The sequence below is a fragment of the Pleurodeles waltl genome, chromosome 8, assembly GCF_031143425.1.
Source record: "Pleurodeles waltl isolate 20211129_DDA chromosome 8, aPleWal1.hap1.20221129, whole genome shotgun sequence".
In the NCBI taxonomy this organism is placed as follows: domain Eukaryota; kingdom Metazoa; phylum Chordata; class Amphibia; order Caudata; family Salamandridae; genus Pleurodeles; species Pleurodeles waltl.
In genome coordinates this window covers 99,669,235-99,685,087 of record NC_090447.1, presented here as the reverse complement: position 1 = coordinate 99,685,087, position 15,853 = coordinate 99,669,235, and the positions used below count along the sequence as shown (strand labels likewise).

The following is a 15,853-nucleotide window of genomic DNA, read 5'->3' as shown; positions in this document are numbered from 1 at the left end:
GATTAGGCATTAATGTCAGAGGAAAGTAACATTTGTTATCTGACTCTGTGCTGGTGGTCTTGGGGCTGAATAGATTTGTAGGTAATCTGTTCTTTTCTCATCTGTAATGGATACTGATGTTAATGGATACCTTGGCTCAGTCATACATTTTCCATCTTGTTTCAGCCAAAGAAAAAGAAAGAAAAGGTACAGATGAAGGAGATCAGTGCTGGCACTGATTTAGAGTTTGGGGTCCTCAACATTCTAGTGTCCGGCTATGACATGACTTTGGTGGAACACTATGCACAGTATGTGCACTGCCTTTGCAACCGGCTGAATGTGAAAGTAGAAGAGAGGTGGGTAGTTCATATATTTACTACATGTCCAAAGTGTATGCGTGTCTGTCTGTCTGTCCGTCTCCTTCCGCCCAGGGTTTTCTCCCCCAACAGCATGAACTCAGGACTTACTAGTTGTATTGGGCATAATATAGTTTATTTAAATATATCAAAAATATTAAACATATAGGGGCACATTAAAAGTAAAAGTAATGTGTGTGTGTATATGTGTATATATATATATATATATATATTTATTTCCAGTGAAAAAATAAAGGTTAACGCTTAATTATAGTTAGTAAACTTTAGTTATTCTTTCTATACAAACCAAAATTAAACTACACACACACATTAGAAATGCTACAGTTATAGTTATACCTTAAACTTATAGCATTCCCAACGACTCATGATGTGAAATCCTTCATAAAACACTTTTCATGGTAGAGCAGCGAAGAGTGAAATAGTGTAGAGTGGAATGGAATAGCCTAGAACAGTGGTTCCCAACCTGTGGTCCGGGGACCCCTGGGGGTCCGCAAAGCCTCTTCAGGGGGTCCGCGACGGCTTAGAAAATTAAATAATATTAGCATATTATGTCCCCAGCTTTCAGTTATGACCCGAGTGGGGCTCCTCGGGTTCCAAAAATGATTCAGTGGGGGTCCCTGAGTTCCAGTTATGCTAAAATGGGGGTCCACAGATGTGAAAAGGTTGGGAACCACTGGCCTAGAACACCTTGGAGTGCCATGAAGGGGTGGAGAGCAGAATGGTGATGCATGGAGTTGACCGGAATGGCGTACAGTGGATTGGCGAGGAGTCAAGTGGCGTAGTCAAGTGGTATACTGTGGAATAGCGTACAGTGGAGTGGCATAGAGTCAAGTGATATACAGCGGAATAGCTTGGAGTGGTGTACAGTAGTGTTGTAGAGTTTAATAACATGCAATGGAGAGGCATACAGTGAAATAGCGTACAGTGGAATAGCATACAGTGGAGTGCCATAGAGTGTACTGGTGTGTCGTGGAGTGTCATAGAGTAGAGTTTGGTACAGTGTCTTATAGTGGAGTGGCGCGTCATCGAGCTAAGTGGCATGTTGTAGAGTGAAGTGGTGTGCTCTACAGTGGAATGGAATGGGGTGTTGTGGAGTATTGTTTGAATTTTTCATCGACGTTCAGGGGTGTGGAATTTATTAAAATATCTACTTGTCCAGGGGACAGGTTGCTTCTCAAATCTACTTGTCCTGTAAAAAGATCTACTTGTCCCTTTGGTGCCATGTAGTGTGGCGACAAATTATGGCAGCAATTAATAGCCTCTCTGATTATGCCAGGGCTACTACCATAGTAGGGCTTGAATACTTGGAGTTTCAATCCCTACTGTAGAAATTTCCTTATTTTGCCACCTTTCTGCAGATCTGCATACTGGGGCTGGAGGAAGCAGTAAGCAATAGTTCCAGGGCTGGAATGCCTTTGAGTCTGCAAACCTACTAACCTGCATGTTTTAAAGATTTTTACCAGCTTCTCTCTAATATTTTCCCATAATAAGAAAGGTTGGACATTTACTCCTGACAATGGCAGAATTAGAACTTCTTCCAGGGTTGGGAAGAAAGTGGCTGGAGGGAAAATGAACTTGCAAATGCTCAATAGATTTTCACATGAGCAAATCTACACATCGTATTTACCCACGCTAAAATACAGTTCACAAATATTTTATAGGGGTACGACATATACCATGGGTGCACTTTTGTGACTTTCTTTAAGAATTTGGGGCCACAAGTAGGTAGGTTCAGATTTGCGACCTGCAAATTGCGAGTCGCAAATCCGAATGTAGGATGGTGTCCTTGACACCATCTGTGATTCGCAAGGGCTTCGCAAATGCCCACATCATGAATAATCATGAGGTGGGTCGCAATTTGCGACCCCCTCACGAATGGTGGCCTGCTGGAGACAGCAGACCACCATGTCTGTGACTGCTTTTCAATAAAGCAGTTTTTTTTGTAACGCAGCCCGTTTTCCTTAAAGGAAAACGAGATGCATAACAAAAATGAAACGTTTTCGTTTCATTTTTTCAGAGCAGGCAGTGGTCAACAGGACCACTGCTTGCTCTGAAAAAATGTTTACAGTGACATTCACAATGGGAAAGGGGTCCCATGGGGATCCCTTCCCTTTTGCGAAAGTGTTAGCACCCATTTGAAATGGGTGCAAACTGCGATTGGTTTGCGCCCGCGTTCGCGGTCACAAAACAATCCTACATTGCACTGCGAGTTGCAATTAGGAAGGGAACACCCCTTACTAATTGCGAGTCGCAAACCCGTTTTGTGATTCGGTAACCAGGTTACTGAATCGCAAAACTGGGTTTGTGCATCGCAATGTGCTTTTTGCACGTCGCAAACAGCGAAAGTCGCTGTTTGCGACATGCAAAAAGCTACCTACATGTGGGTCTTGGTCCCTAATTAGGTCTGGTGTTAACAAAGACATTTTCTTTTTATTAAACTTCTATTTCTCTCTCTTTCGGCTGGCTTTACTGTGAGTGATCGCATTCTGCTCTTCCACAAGGAGCATATTGCCACACAAAGTAGTTTTGTTCAGTGTCAGGAACTACAGTGGCAATCAGTGACGTAACGAAACTGGAGGGTGCCCCTTTGCAAAGAACATGGAGGAGCCCCCTCTCCAGACTCACTCAGGGCAGGTGCTGTGCTGACGGGGCCCCCTGGAGGGCGGCTGCGGGGCCTTTGTTATGCCGCTGGTGGCAACGTGTGCTTTAAGAGTTCAAAAACTTTTTGGGGGGGTTTTGCCAATGTTTGTTACAATGTTGAGGGCCTGGTAGCTCCCACAACAATAAAGTGTTACAAAAGCCATGTCAAAACAAGACACACATTGATGAAACTAAAAGACTTATAAAAATATGTCAGATCAGTTGGCTTTGTCAGTGTTTGTTTATTTTCATGCTTCCCATAATCGTGTTGAAAATGGTTACACTGATTTTCCATTAGAAATATTTTTGGGAAATACTAGCATGCATCAACACATTTTACTAAATGACACTTCATTTGCATATAATCAGAGAGCATTCTGGGAGCATTATACTTAGCCTCTTAGCCTAAACTTTTCAAACATGTGTGTACAGGTTTTTTTTTTTTTTTTGTACTGGAACCAACGTCAGTAGTGAAGTGTGACCTTAAAACATTTATTTACAGCACGCACCCTAATAATGAAGGCTTTCAAATAATGAACCATAAATACAAGTTCGAACAGCATTATCCTTTGGAAACACATTACCTCAACTGCAGAGAGTTCAACTCTCTGTAAACAGGCAGCCAAAGGGTTTGTGCTGCAGGGGGTTGGGCCTACTTGTCCCAAGGACAAAGTAAACATAAAAACTTGTTGCCCTTGACCCCAAACAAGATGTCCCGGGCGTCGGGCGATAGGAATTCCACATCCCTGACGTTTTAGACAGACATAGGAGCAAAAAGTTCCTGTGTTCGGAGTTTGTACTTTAGATATACTTTATTAGTATTTTTCACTCACCTATAGGAAGACACGAGGCGCTTTACAACAATCTGAATAGGTAGAGAAAAGTATTTTTATTTTTGTATCTATTTTTTGGAAGTCTTAATCTTGGAAATACTCCTGTACTTAATGTAAGTAATAAAAAAAAGATGTATAACAAACAATAGAACAATAACTGCTAATGTTGTTTATTATTGTTTCATTGTTTTAATTTCCTTTTTAACTGCAAAAGGTACCACCGTACATCCTAGGTAGTACTGCAGTACTCAATTACTTTTTTTTAATTTTTTTTAATAAATATAGAAAAATAAAGATATGCTTCCCTGCCTAGTGGCACTTTTATAAACTGCCTCGTGCTCCTAAAGGTTAAAAAAATATTTATTTAGTATATATACTTCCCCCCTAAACAAAGAACACAGCCAAAGCATGGCTAAACAGTGCTACCTTTTACTTTTGTAAAGGCAGCCATTAGCCAATCATAGTGTGTTTTGTGAGCTCCATATACCACTTTATACTGTGAAATTACTGCGGTATACTGTGGCCCAATATATCACTGTTTTGATCCCTAATTACTGCAATACTACTGAATGGATTTTCATGAAATAGCAAAAAAAGGTTCCCTTCCACACCATAATCTATATTCCTGCCAAATTTCATGAAATTCTGTTCTGCCATTTTTCTGCTACGTCTCCTACAAAAGCGTATGGAAAATTAAATGGTGGATAAACGTGTTTTGAGGTCCCCCTTTTTCTTTGCACCCCAGTAACAAATTGCCTCAACACTTTGAATCGTCATCCAGTAAAGAAAAGCAATAGGTCTGCAAAGCTTTGTGGCCATTCCTCAAACGGTGGCAAAAGTATTACCAAGCAAAAATACGAGGAATTCCTATCTCCAGGAATCCTAACTCTAAACTGCAGAGTGGTTGCCTTCACTCTTTAATAAATAATTATTTAGATAGAGAGCAGACCGTGCTTCCTTTTTTGAATAATCTATGTGCCACTCTAAGCCTGAAAGGATATTGTCTGCATTTATACTGGGTGCTCACTTGTGCAGGGCAAAGTCATACCTCTCTGAAGAGCTCTAATAAGAGCGAAATGTGTGTCAGGGGATTCTGTTATTCATTTAAAGTTGGCTAGGATGATATTGTACTAATCCAAAGCTGTAATACTGAACCTGGTGTGGTAAAAGACTTTTGTCATTTTTCAGCTTGGTGTAGATCGCACTAGCTGATCCTATGCTTAAAGACTTTGTTGTAAAAATGGCAAAAGTCTTTGTCACTTTGTAGCTCAGCATGGATAGCACTGTGCTAATCCTATGCTTGAAAACGTTGCTTAAATGCAGACATTTAAAGTGAGCATTGTCGGTGGTGATGTGGGGTGCTCCATAGAAAGGGGCTGCTCTCCACCTAAACTTGGGAACTACCCAGAATTCTCTGCTTCCTTTTTTGCATAATTGTTGTGGCTCTCTAAGACTGAAAGGGAATTGACTTGATATTTGTATTTGTTTGACCCAGATCATTACTGCATGTGCTGCGATATAAACATTACAGTTTTATTTTTACTCTTGGGAGCTACTGTACTTGTCGTTAATTGGGTCATCTTTGCAGTGAGTTGTTTGAGAGGACTTTGTCATACTTTGCTGCACGTGAATCTTCACAACTGGTTTATGATTTCTGCAGTTATGGCTTACCCACAAAGTCCATGGAGGTAATGATGATGCCGGAGCAGGGCTCCAAGATGTATCTCGATGCTGTACTGACGACCCATGAGCGAATTGTTCAGGTACTAATTTTGGTTTTCTTCCAGATGGTGGAAATAAACAATTTTGTGAAACCTACCTAATTTTGGTAGATGCCAGGCACGGATTGTTTACATAAGGCTAAGATTACATTGCTTGTCTGTGCTGTGCTCGGAGATAGAGGTGGCCAGGTGAATGTTGCTGAGCAGCATGCTTATCACTGTCCATGTCTAGCCCCCAATCAGAGGGTAGATAATTCTGTGATTGAGTTGGAACAAAGAAAGCTTTCTCAGTTACAGGCTTCAGATGAAGGAGCACCAGTAGAGTCTTTTATTTTAAAAAAAAGTGCAGGAAGGAAACAATGCCCAAATTCAATAAACCATCTATGTATTCTTAGTCAGCAGAATGTGGATTGAAAATAACTCAAAATTTTCGCACCTGAGTACTTGATCAAACAAATTGGAGAATTAAAGTTTAATTACACACAATTCAGGGGTAGAGAAATCTAATGAAATATAATCACTACAAAGACATATAATGCATTTTAAAGCTTCTGTAACATATAAGTGAGATACAAATGCCCCAGTATGATGGATGCCCGTGTTCTTACAGAATTCACTTTGACCATAGGCAGGCGGGAAGACAAAAAGCATATTAGGAATATATGAGTAGATTGAAGGTAGCATGTTATGCAAAAACATAAGGCCAGAGTGGACTTAAGTATGATTTTATTGTATATTATGACAGTGGTTGTAATAGTCTGATGTGTTTAGCCCTAGTTGTTAATGGGAGCAATCTCATAGTGTTTTGCAAATGCTAGAATTGTGCTACTATTACTGAGCTTGAGCAGGTTTCCTGTTGAGGAACATATGTAGAAATTTTCAGTTGTGACTGAATACACGTACAAAGTTCATATCAGCGGTCATTCTCCCGCCAAGACTTACACCTGCCTGTAGCACCTGCGAGGCAATGTGTGCCCTGCTATTCCCAGTCCAAATAGTACCATCTTCAGCTGGGTTCCTATTGCTTCTTTGCAAGAGGGCCTGCATTCCCTGTCCTTTCCATTCCCTTAATCATGGTCATGTTGACTTTATTTGACTGGTTTCAGGAAGGCCTCATATCTGGTGGTTCTGCCAGGCTTTGTAACAACGCTGCCCACTCTGTTAAGTCCTCTGCTAGTTTTTCACCCCTCCTCACCTTTGCATTAGTCCCTCCTCTATCACTGTTCATTCATGCATATCCTTCACCTGCGCCTTCACTGGGGGTCCCTTTGGGCTTACCAAGAGTATACCCTTGCGATGTTCACACAGGAGTCCCAGATTTGGATGATCCTGAGCTGAAAGTCCCCTTACCCCTCCCAGAGTAAACAGTTTACTTTTATTTATACTTATTTGCAGGCCAGATACTTTCCTAAATCCGTCCAATTCTTTTAACAGCTGGGGACTGATAAGTTGGTTGCCTCAGGGAGACTATGGTGTTGTCTGAATACATAGATATTACACGCCTAGTGTCCCCCACAATTATCCTTCATTTACCCATGGCGGTTTGTAATCCTAGCCCCTTGAGTTCTGTTTCCACACAAATATTATCGGCGAAAGTAGACTGGCTTGCCCATTATCCCTCTCTATTTTCTAACTATCAGAAATCAGATGTCTTGTTTTCAGTTTCGCGGTGGACCCCCTATACAGTGATATAATTTAGCCCAGAAACTTCGGCTCAAACTCCATCCATGTCTGTGCCCGAAAATTATTTTCCCACTCCACAGTGCCAGATGCCTTTTGTATGTCAAGGATTCCTAATGCACAATGTGAGTCCGAGTCTTGCAAGACATATTTTACAAGTGTGAGTTGGCAAATATTATGTGGGGTACTTTGTCCCAGGGATACATCTGCACTGATCAAGCTGTACTAGGGATCCAGCCAATGGGTTCAATCTTTTAGCCAGTGGCTCACTCAGAATGTTTGCACCTGTAGATCATAGAAAGATTTTATATAATGTACAGTAAGGGAATAGAATCCCATTTTGGGAGGTGTCTGTCACTTTGTGGGGATGATTTTGTGATATTGGATTTGTGCTTATCTGGCTTTCTTTCAGAATTCTCCATTTGAAAGACCAAAAGACCAAAATCATTATGAAATGAGGCCAGTAGGTTAATAGATCAATCCTATATAAATTGTTGACTATTGAAAATGTATCTGGATGTACCTAGATATCCATGAATGCCAAATGTTTTGTTCATTTTAACGTTTTTACTGAAGCAGATAGCACTGAATCGCTCACTTCTTTCATGTCAATCTATCATTAGAGAACTGTTAAAAAATGTTCATTGTACAAGACAAGTTGAAGCTGTAACTTTGTATATTTATTTATTTCAGAATCCTTGATACATTTGAAAGTTGATTATGACACCATGCCAGTACTGAATGTCATTCTTTTCCATTGAATCATGTCGTTTTTCGATCTTTATTCATGGTTGTTTTTTTTCCCTGCAATACATTGTTTAGTGTCCTAGTTATCTTTTTTGTAAAATGTATTAGAGAATGGTATTGGACCCAGAATATAAAACTAGGAGAGACAATGTGAAATATCATCTTCAAAAGCAGACACTATGACTTTGTGTGTAGACAGTCCATCCTCACAACGCCCTCTAGGCATCCCTTGGCCAACCACAAGTATGCCAGCTTCAAAACTTGAGAGATCAACATGGACAAGTGGTTTTCCATGAGTCTCTACAGAACGTACCCAGGGAGAGTTTCCAATTGACATGTAATTCCTGTTACAGAAGGTTTTTAGATAGATTTTCTTATTTCCTTTCCATCCCCCCCATATACACAAGAAATATAAATGAGCATTTTATAACCCTTTATTCGAGCCAATCTAATGCAGAACATTTGTGAAATTATTAAAGCAGATATTAAAATAAGTGTAGCAATTATTAATGATTAAACATAATGTATTAACTGAATTTCCTTTACTTTCACTTCGTGGTAACAATAATTAACACAGAAAATATTTGCCACCATGAGGGGTGTATGGCAGTAGTCGCATGCCTAGATATCGAGGTCAAACAGCTTGGAAGCTGCCTACAAGGTCAGTTTATATTTTTGAGAGGCCAGGGTGTTAGCTGTCTGTAGCTTTTATAGAAAGACAACAAGTTCCCTGGGAGGTGCTATGTTCCTAATTCCCCAGTAGGGCTGACATTACTTTTGTAGTTTTGTTTTAAAACGTTTGCGACAATAACCTCACTGCCACTCGTGATATAACATTAGAGCAACCCCTTGTAAGAAAATGCATTACTAATTGGAGAGGGTGTGGGTCCTTCACAAGTACTAAGTCTACTGGGAACTAAGTACCCTGTTGTAGCGCTCGACTCTCAGGGTAGCGCAGCCCAAAGCCTACTCAGGGGGTGGTGGTATGGACTAGTACACAACAAGCAACACCCAATAAATCATTGTCCACTCAGTGCTTTGACGTATGGAAATTAAATGTACTTTATTATGCAGACAGTACTCAACACTTAGCATGTGCATGACCCGTATACCCACCCTACTCCCATGTATACTAGACACAATACAATGGAGTTTTGTTATCAAAAGGCAGGCCTTCTGGCTTTGCCTGGATGTCAGTGCCTTAATAAATGCACAGATATGTCATACTAAGGCAATGCAACAACATTACTTGTGCTTAAGATGGTACTGTCTTACAATAGCAATCCATAAGACACATAGGGCCTGATTCTAACTTTGGAGGACGGTGTTAAACCGTCCCAAAAGTGGCGGATATACCTCCTACCGTATTACGAGTCCATTATATCCTATGGAACTCGTAATACGGTAGGTGGTATATCCGCCACTTTTGGGACGGTTTAACACCGTCCTCCAAAGTTAGAATCAGGCCCATAGTGACTTGTGTTAACTATGTGATTTTCAATAAATCATTTCTCAGACATTCCTTAATACATAGACAGATTCACTGTTAACTTGAATGGATGTGGGTGCTCCTTTGGGGACCTCTGCTGTGCTCTTGGCAGCCCCCGAGCACTTGACAATAAGTTGGTGGTGCCTCTGCCCTCTCTAGGGCACCATAGCAGGAAATATGTAATTTTTGTTATGTGCCTCAGAGGTTTCTTGGCAGTTTTTTTTTTTTTTTTTTTTGGCTCCGGAGTAAAAATAATTTTTAATGAGCAGCATTGTGCCACAACAATGCTTTTACTTCTTTTTTCTTTTTATTAAAAAGAAGGCCCCGCTTGGGCACGTTTTCCATTATTTCTCATATTGGGCCATGTGCCCCTGCTCCTTCGTGTAGCACCAAGATACTTTGCTGATATAGACTGCGCTGTAAGCCCATGTCTACACAGCCAGTTTGGCTCCTTGCTTAGCCGGCACTATTTTGTGCCGGCGCAGGAGACAGCTTCTACATTCTCCTACCTGCATCAGTGCCGCGGTGTGCTGATTTGCTCTGCGTTCCCCACCGCCCTGGATACGGGCATAGGAGGCAGAGTAGACACATCACCTTTCTCCCATGGCTTTGACCTCTGGAACACATCCAATGGGCACACAGTAGCACTCCTTCTGCCATCTTCATCTTTGGGAATGTCTTGGGGACATTTTATTTCAAGATAAAGGGGGGCGGGTACTATGTACATCCCAACTTACTTTCTTCCTGGGCCAGGCCCCTGTGGAGTTCTACATTTGTGCAAAGGAAACCCCTTATGCCCTGACTTGCTGGTCTGCCTGGGACACCGGGAAGCATGCTTTTATTCCTTCTCCAGCCCAGTACAAAGGGCCTAGACACCCCAGTCGATCTCTGGCCATGGTGGGCCGTTTTTCATGGGTTAAAGTGTGTTTTGCTGCTGGTGACAATGTCTAGCTGCTAGGACCATGTAGATCCGTCCTCCTGATCTCATTTTGTACTGCTCCACCTTCTGCACAGGACCAGCCTGGGTATCTTACATGTCTCCTGGACACTGGGCCTCTTTCAGCAACGCCTCCACCAGGATCAGTGTAAGAAAGATCCAGGAGAGCCCTCAAATCTCTCTGCTGCCCCCCAGAGGGAGTAGGAGGGACAGTACCACTAGCCCAGGAGGAAAAAATGCTAGACCCTGGAAGCCAACTGAAATTGTAAGTCCTTGAGTCCATCTTCGCAGTAGGGGTCTGGTGTTTTCCAGCTGGGTTTCCCTCTTGCATTGCCTTCCACTAGGCCCGTACGGTTCTTAAAAGTTCATAGCTTGTGCATGTGTTTTAAATGGGTGTGGAAAGCTCCAGAAGGTAGACACCTCTGCCCAGTCTTAGGATGACACATCATCTCTCCCCCCAGACTTAACTCATTCAACAACATTCTGGGAATTTCCAAGATGGTCTTTTATAAGACATTCTCTGAGAGCGTAAGCCCAATTCCTAACTGACAGAGCTACCTCGTCTCTTTCCTCCAGAACTTCAAAGGGCAGCCCCCAGAGTTCTAGCTACCCACCTTTGTTTGTGTGGTGACCCTTTCCAGACCAGGTCCAATGCGAAAAGTTTTTGCAACATGCCGGTTCCTTCCCCACCCTCTCATCTCCCAGGAACAGGCCTAATTACTCTTAAATGGCTCAGCTGTGTTGGGAGGGCTTTGAACCTCCGACTTGCTAGCAGAGTAATTGATATGGCCCATTTGGGGGATTCAAAGGCCTGAATCTACTTAATAGCTGTGTCAGGAAAAAAATGCTAAATCCTGATGCCCCACAAAGAGTGCAGATATGTAGAAATTAATGTTGGCTCTGCATTATGGATCCTGAGTTACTACAGGATTGGTGTGTCACGCTGGTGGTTTCTAGCCCTAACAATGGCAAGACTGTACTTGGGTGCAGATTTTGTCCATAGTGTACAATACAATCAAGTACTGTACATACTTCACTGAAGGACTACAGATGTACATACTTACTATCAATGTCCACTCCTATTTTAAGGCCTGCACAAGTCTTCTCCATACCGTGTAGGGTCCCCTCTGCAACAGGCTACCTGTGCACAGATATCAGGTTGAGTTAGACAGCAGTCTCAAACGCTCTGCTTGCACATGTTTGCACACAAGTGTGTGCACATGTTCACATGCAACCGGCCCAGAGCTGCTTCTATTTGAGCAGCAGTAAACCTTATTATAAAGGTTGGACACTGCTGGCTAGCACTCTGAATCCATTTCAACAGGGCTTACAGTGTGTGAGATCTGGGTGAGTGACAAATGATGGACATATGCACAGCATGATGAGCACAAATGCAAAATACATGACAATGAGATGTTACCTCTAATATGTATCCCGTTGAAGATGATACTTTATAGAAATAATTTCTAACAAGTGGCTAGGAGCTAGGATAAACAGCAGTAGGACAATTCCCTGTTTGGTCTGCCTATGATGAAGAAAGATTAGGTGTGTGCTGTTCACAAATGCACTGGGTTTTGGACAGTGACATACTACCATAATAAAGGAACTCAAACCAGGTGGGACAAAAAGGTGAAGTTGAATCAATGGTCAAAGATGTTTCTGCTGGAGAAGTATGACCCTGAAGCAGAATTTATCATCAGTGAAATAATTAGGTGCAGCAGTTCTGAACCCTTCTAATAGCAGCTCAGGGCAATTCTGAATCTTTAAAATCTTTCCAGTAATGGCTTAGAACTTAGCTCCATAGGAAGGCTTGGATAGCTAAAAAAAAAAAAAAGTGGACATAATTGCAAGGAAGCATACAAAGAACCCTGAGGGGGTCATTCTGACCCTGGCGGTCCAAGACCGCCAGGGCCACGAATGACAGAAGCACCACCAACAGGCTGGCGGTGCTTCCAAGCCCATTCTGACCGCGGCGGTAAAGCTGCGGTCAGAAAACCGGGGCCGGCGGTTTCCCGCCGTTTTTGCCCCGGCTGGGCGAATCCGCCAGGGCAGCCCTGCAAGCAGCGCTGCCCTGGGGATTCTGACCCCCTTACCGCCAGCCTGTTTCTGGCGGTTTTCACCGCCAGGAAGAGGCTGGCGGTAAGGGGTGTCCTGGGGCCCCTGGGGGCCCCTGCACTGCCCATGCCACTGGCCACTGGTATGGGCAGTGCAGGGGCCCCCTAACAGGGCCCCATGAAGCTTTTCACTGTCTGCCTAGCAGACAGTGAAAAATGCGACGGGTGCAACTGCACCCGTCGCACCGCCGCAACACCGCCGGCTCCATTCGGAGCCGGCTCCTGTGTTGCGGCCCCCATTCCCGCTGGGCCGGCCGGTGCTAACTTGGTTAGCGCCCGCCGGCCCAGCGGGAATGTCGGAATGAGGGAAGCGGTATTTTGGCCGCATGGCGGCCAAATGCCGGTTCCCGCCTGGCGGGCAGCGGTAGGGTCGGAATCAGGCCCTGAGTCATTAAACTTCTCCACCGGCTAAAGCATTTTTCCTGGGAACACGTCACATGAGGCAAAACCCCATACAAGCGTGGTAAGCGTAGCCCTTGGCCCCACTATTTTGTGCTGGAAACATGAGGCAGGTAGCCAGGGAAGACAACATAGTGAACTTTAAGACATGCATGCCCCCAATGGCGGCGGATGTAACATAAGAAGAAAAGAGAAAATAAATGTAATAATCACCAGTGTCTACAAAACAATTACAAGAGAGCCAAGACATATCCCAAAGATTAAAAGTAGAATTTTGCATGACTAAAAAAAGCTTGGCTTTGAAATTTTAGGATGATGAAATCTCAAGACTGTTATTGGGGATCAGGGTTTGGTCGTTCAGCAAGGACTGTATGAGTGGTTGTTTGCGGACAACAAGATCTCAGCTTGTGAATATCAAGAGGATAAGTTTTTGGAACTGAAAATTGTGCTGAGCACCCCAAGTCCCCAATACCGTGGTATCTCAAATGGCCTTAAGAACCCACTCGTGCCGTCTTTTTGTTCAAAACGTAGGACAGAGGCGAGCTAGTATCTATGAAAAGGAAAAGTGCCTTCCAAGCCCTTCAGGGCACCCTGTCCTATATAGTTCAGAAGAGCCGATTTCAATATCACCTTTAACATACAATCTATCTGAAACCGCTAAAGTAAAGGTGCTTTTGTTTGATATTTTCATATTGACTGGAAGTTTGTCTGTATTTGTGTTATTTCTGTTCTCAATCTATTTTGCCATATTTGTTATTTTTCCTAAACTGCGCTTTGATGATTTTATTTTTCTGACTCATAAAAGGCTTTGGAATCAAACCTGAACTAAGCTTGCGTTTTTGCCTAATATTGTTGCAGATCTGACTTTAAAGTTATCACATTATTTTTGGTCATTGTGCTCCTTTATTTTTTTATTCCTATTTTAGATCAGTCATTTGAGCCCCACATTGGCTCCTATTCTCCTCGAGGTTCTGCAGAGAAATCAGCCTGAAGGAGTCAAGATAGAAGTTAAAGAGGTAAATGTGCATCACCTTTACGTGTTATTCATACGCCCCTTCGAGGTTCCTTTGAGAAAAGTGGACCCCGGGGTGATGCTCAGATACTCTAGTCAAGACCATGGATCATAGGCAGTGGAACTTAATGCCCAGTTGTAGAAAGTTCCATAGAGGAGTATAATGTGTGTGAATGAGACATGGTTAGATATAAATATTCCTTGACAAGAATACAGTTCTTTGATTGCGTGAGACATGTTTAGATATGAATATTCCATGACAATAATACAATTTTTTGATTGCATGAGACACGGTTAGATATTAATATTCCTTGACAAGTATACATTTATTGGATTGCTTTTTGTAGTTTTCAACTTTCTTGAAACCTTTTTAGGTCCCACTATGAACACCATTATATATAGCAACAGAATGATTAAAATATTATCGTGGAAAGGTACAACTATTTTTGCAGCACATTTGGTAATTAAAAAATAATTAAAATAAATCAAATCTAGAAAATATGAAATCTAAGCATGTTTTAATAATATAGGTTATTGTAAATGTATTGCTGTTAAAATGTTCCATTTCGTATTCAGTAGCAGATCCCCCGCCGCCTCTGCTGTGGAAAATTACAGCCATCTTTCTCACCATCTGTGTCGATGTTGCCAATGTTTTTTTCTTTCAGCGTCTCTTTGAGCTTTTGTAGTCTCTGGTGAAACTAAAGCAAAGAGAGCACTCCCACAAAGACCTGACCCTTTTCTTTCAGTTAGTAGGAGAAGGCAGGAAGTAGCTGTACATTAGTAGTGCTGATTAGGACATCTAACTACCCGTTATAAATTATTACATGTAATTTAATTTTCTTGTTACAGGTGAATTCTGACATCAGAGACTGACTATAATATCAAAATTCGTGTCAGACTTTTATATGGAGATTTTACTCTCCTATGTAGTAGAAGCTCCCCAAAGAACAGAAAGCTATATAATATGTTGCACTGAATGATAAAACATACTGAAATTCTGTTTTAATGTATCCTTTGTACTGAATAATCGTACCTTTCTCTGTCACTTCCACAGCACACAGAAGCAGACTACCAGATGAGGTTCAAGGCCAGACCAGAGTTAGAGGGACTGATGGCACAAGTCACCTGACCTGTTACCGGATGATGTTTAGCCCATTCATTCTGTGTTAAGTGGCTTTGTGAAGACAACACAGTTGTACACCCTTCTGGATAACAGCCTCTATGTGTGATCACACAAATAGTACAGAACTTTTATAACAATCAGGTGTTCTTGTCTGTTTACTCTGTGGCTCTTTGTCGCTGATCAACCATGTAGAACTGTGCATAAATAAATCATCACATTATGTGTGCAGATTGATGCCTGGTCCCTGGAGGGCTTTTCCTTCCCTGAGAAGCATTTGATGGAATACCTGTTTCCACGCGGGCAAAACGCGGAGTATTGAGAGGAATAGAGAAGGAGATTGTGCATGTCAACTTCATTGTTCTAGAGTGCATTAATCGCCATCTTACCACATCGTGTGCGGTCCGCGTGTACCACTGGTTGCTTACCCTCCTTACGGGTCGGATATTGAGGTAAAGCGGTATTATGTGAAATTACATTGGGACAGAGAGAAGCTCTGGTGTCAACACTATGCTGGTTACATGCAACACCCTCCAGCATGAGTGCCTCCTGTGCAGGAACCGTCAATGCTTGTCTGGAGTCACAAGTGACAAGTATATATTACCTGTGCTGACTGGGTTATGTTCTGCCATTCCCAACATCTTTTAGCATTTCTCTTCCAGCATGTGTTTGTACTGAAGTAGTAATGAATTAGACGAGTTTGAAGTGGCAATGAGAAGTTAATTAAACAATTATTATATATTTGAAATCAAGTGGATAAATACTTGCTGGATTATGTTGAAGCGGGGTTGAGAGCTTGAGGGTT

At 42.3% G+C, this 15,853-nt stretch overlaps 1 protein-coding gene across 1 annotated transcript in view; it reads left to right on the top strand.

Moving 5' to 3' along the window:
* The window catches only part of MRPL48 (mitochondrial ribosomal protein L48), a 44,785-nt gene extending 29,500 nt beyond the window's left edge, over positions 1-15,285 (top strand). The window contains exons 5-8 of the mRNA XM_069203834.1: positions 166-335; positions 5,490-5,592; positions 13,843-13,932; positions 14,983-15,285. Of these exons, the coding sequence (XP_069059935.1) occupies positions 166-335; positions 5,490-5,592; positions 13,843-13,932; positions 14,983-15,057 (438 nt within the window). The 3' untranslated portion in view covers positions 15,058-15,285. The remainder of the gene's footprint in view (positions 1-165; positions 336-5,489; positions 5,593-13,842; positions 13,933-14,982) is intronic.
* The last annotated feature ends 568 nt before the right edge of the window (positions 15,286-15,853 follow it).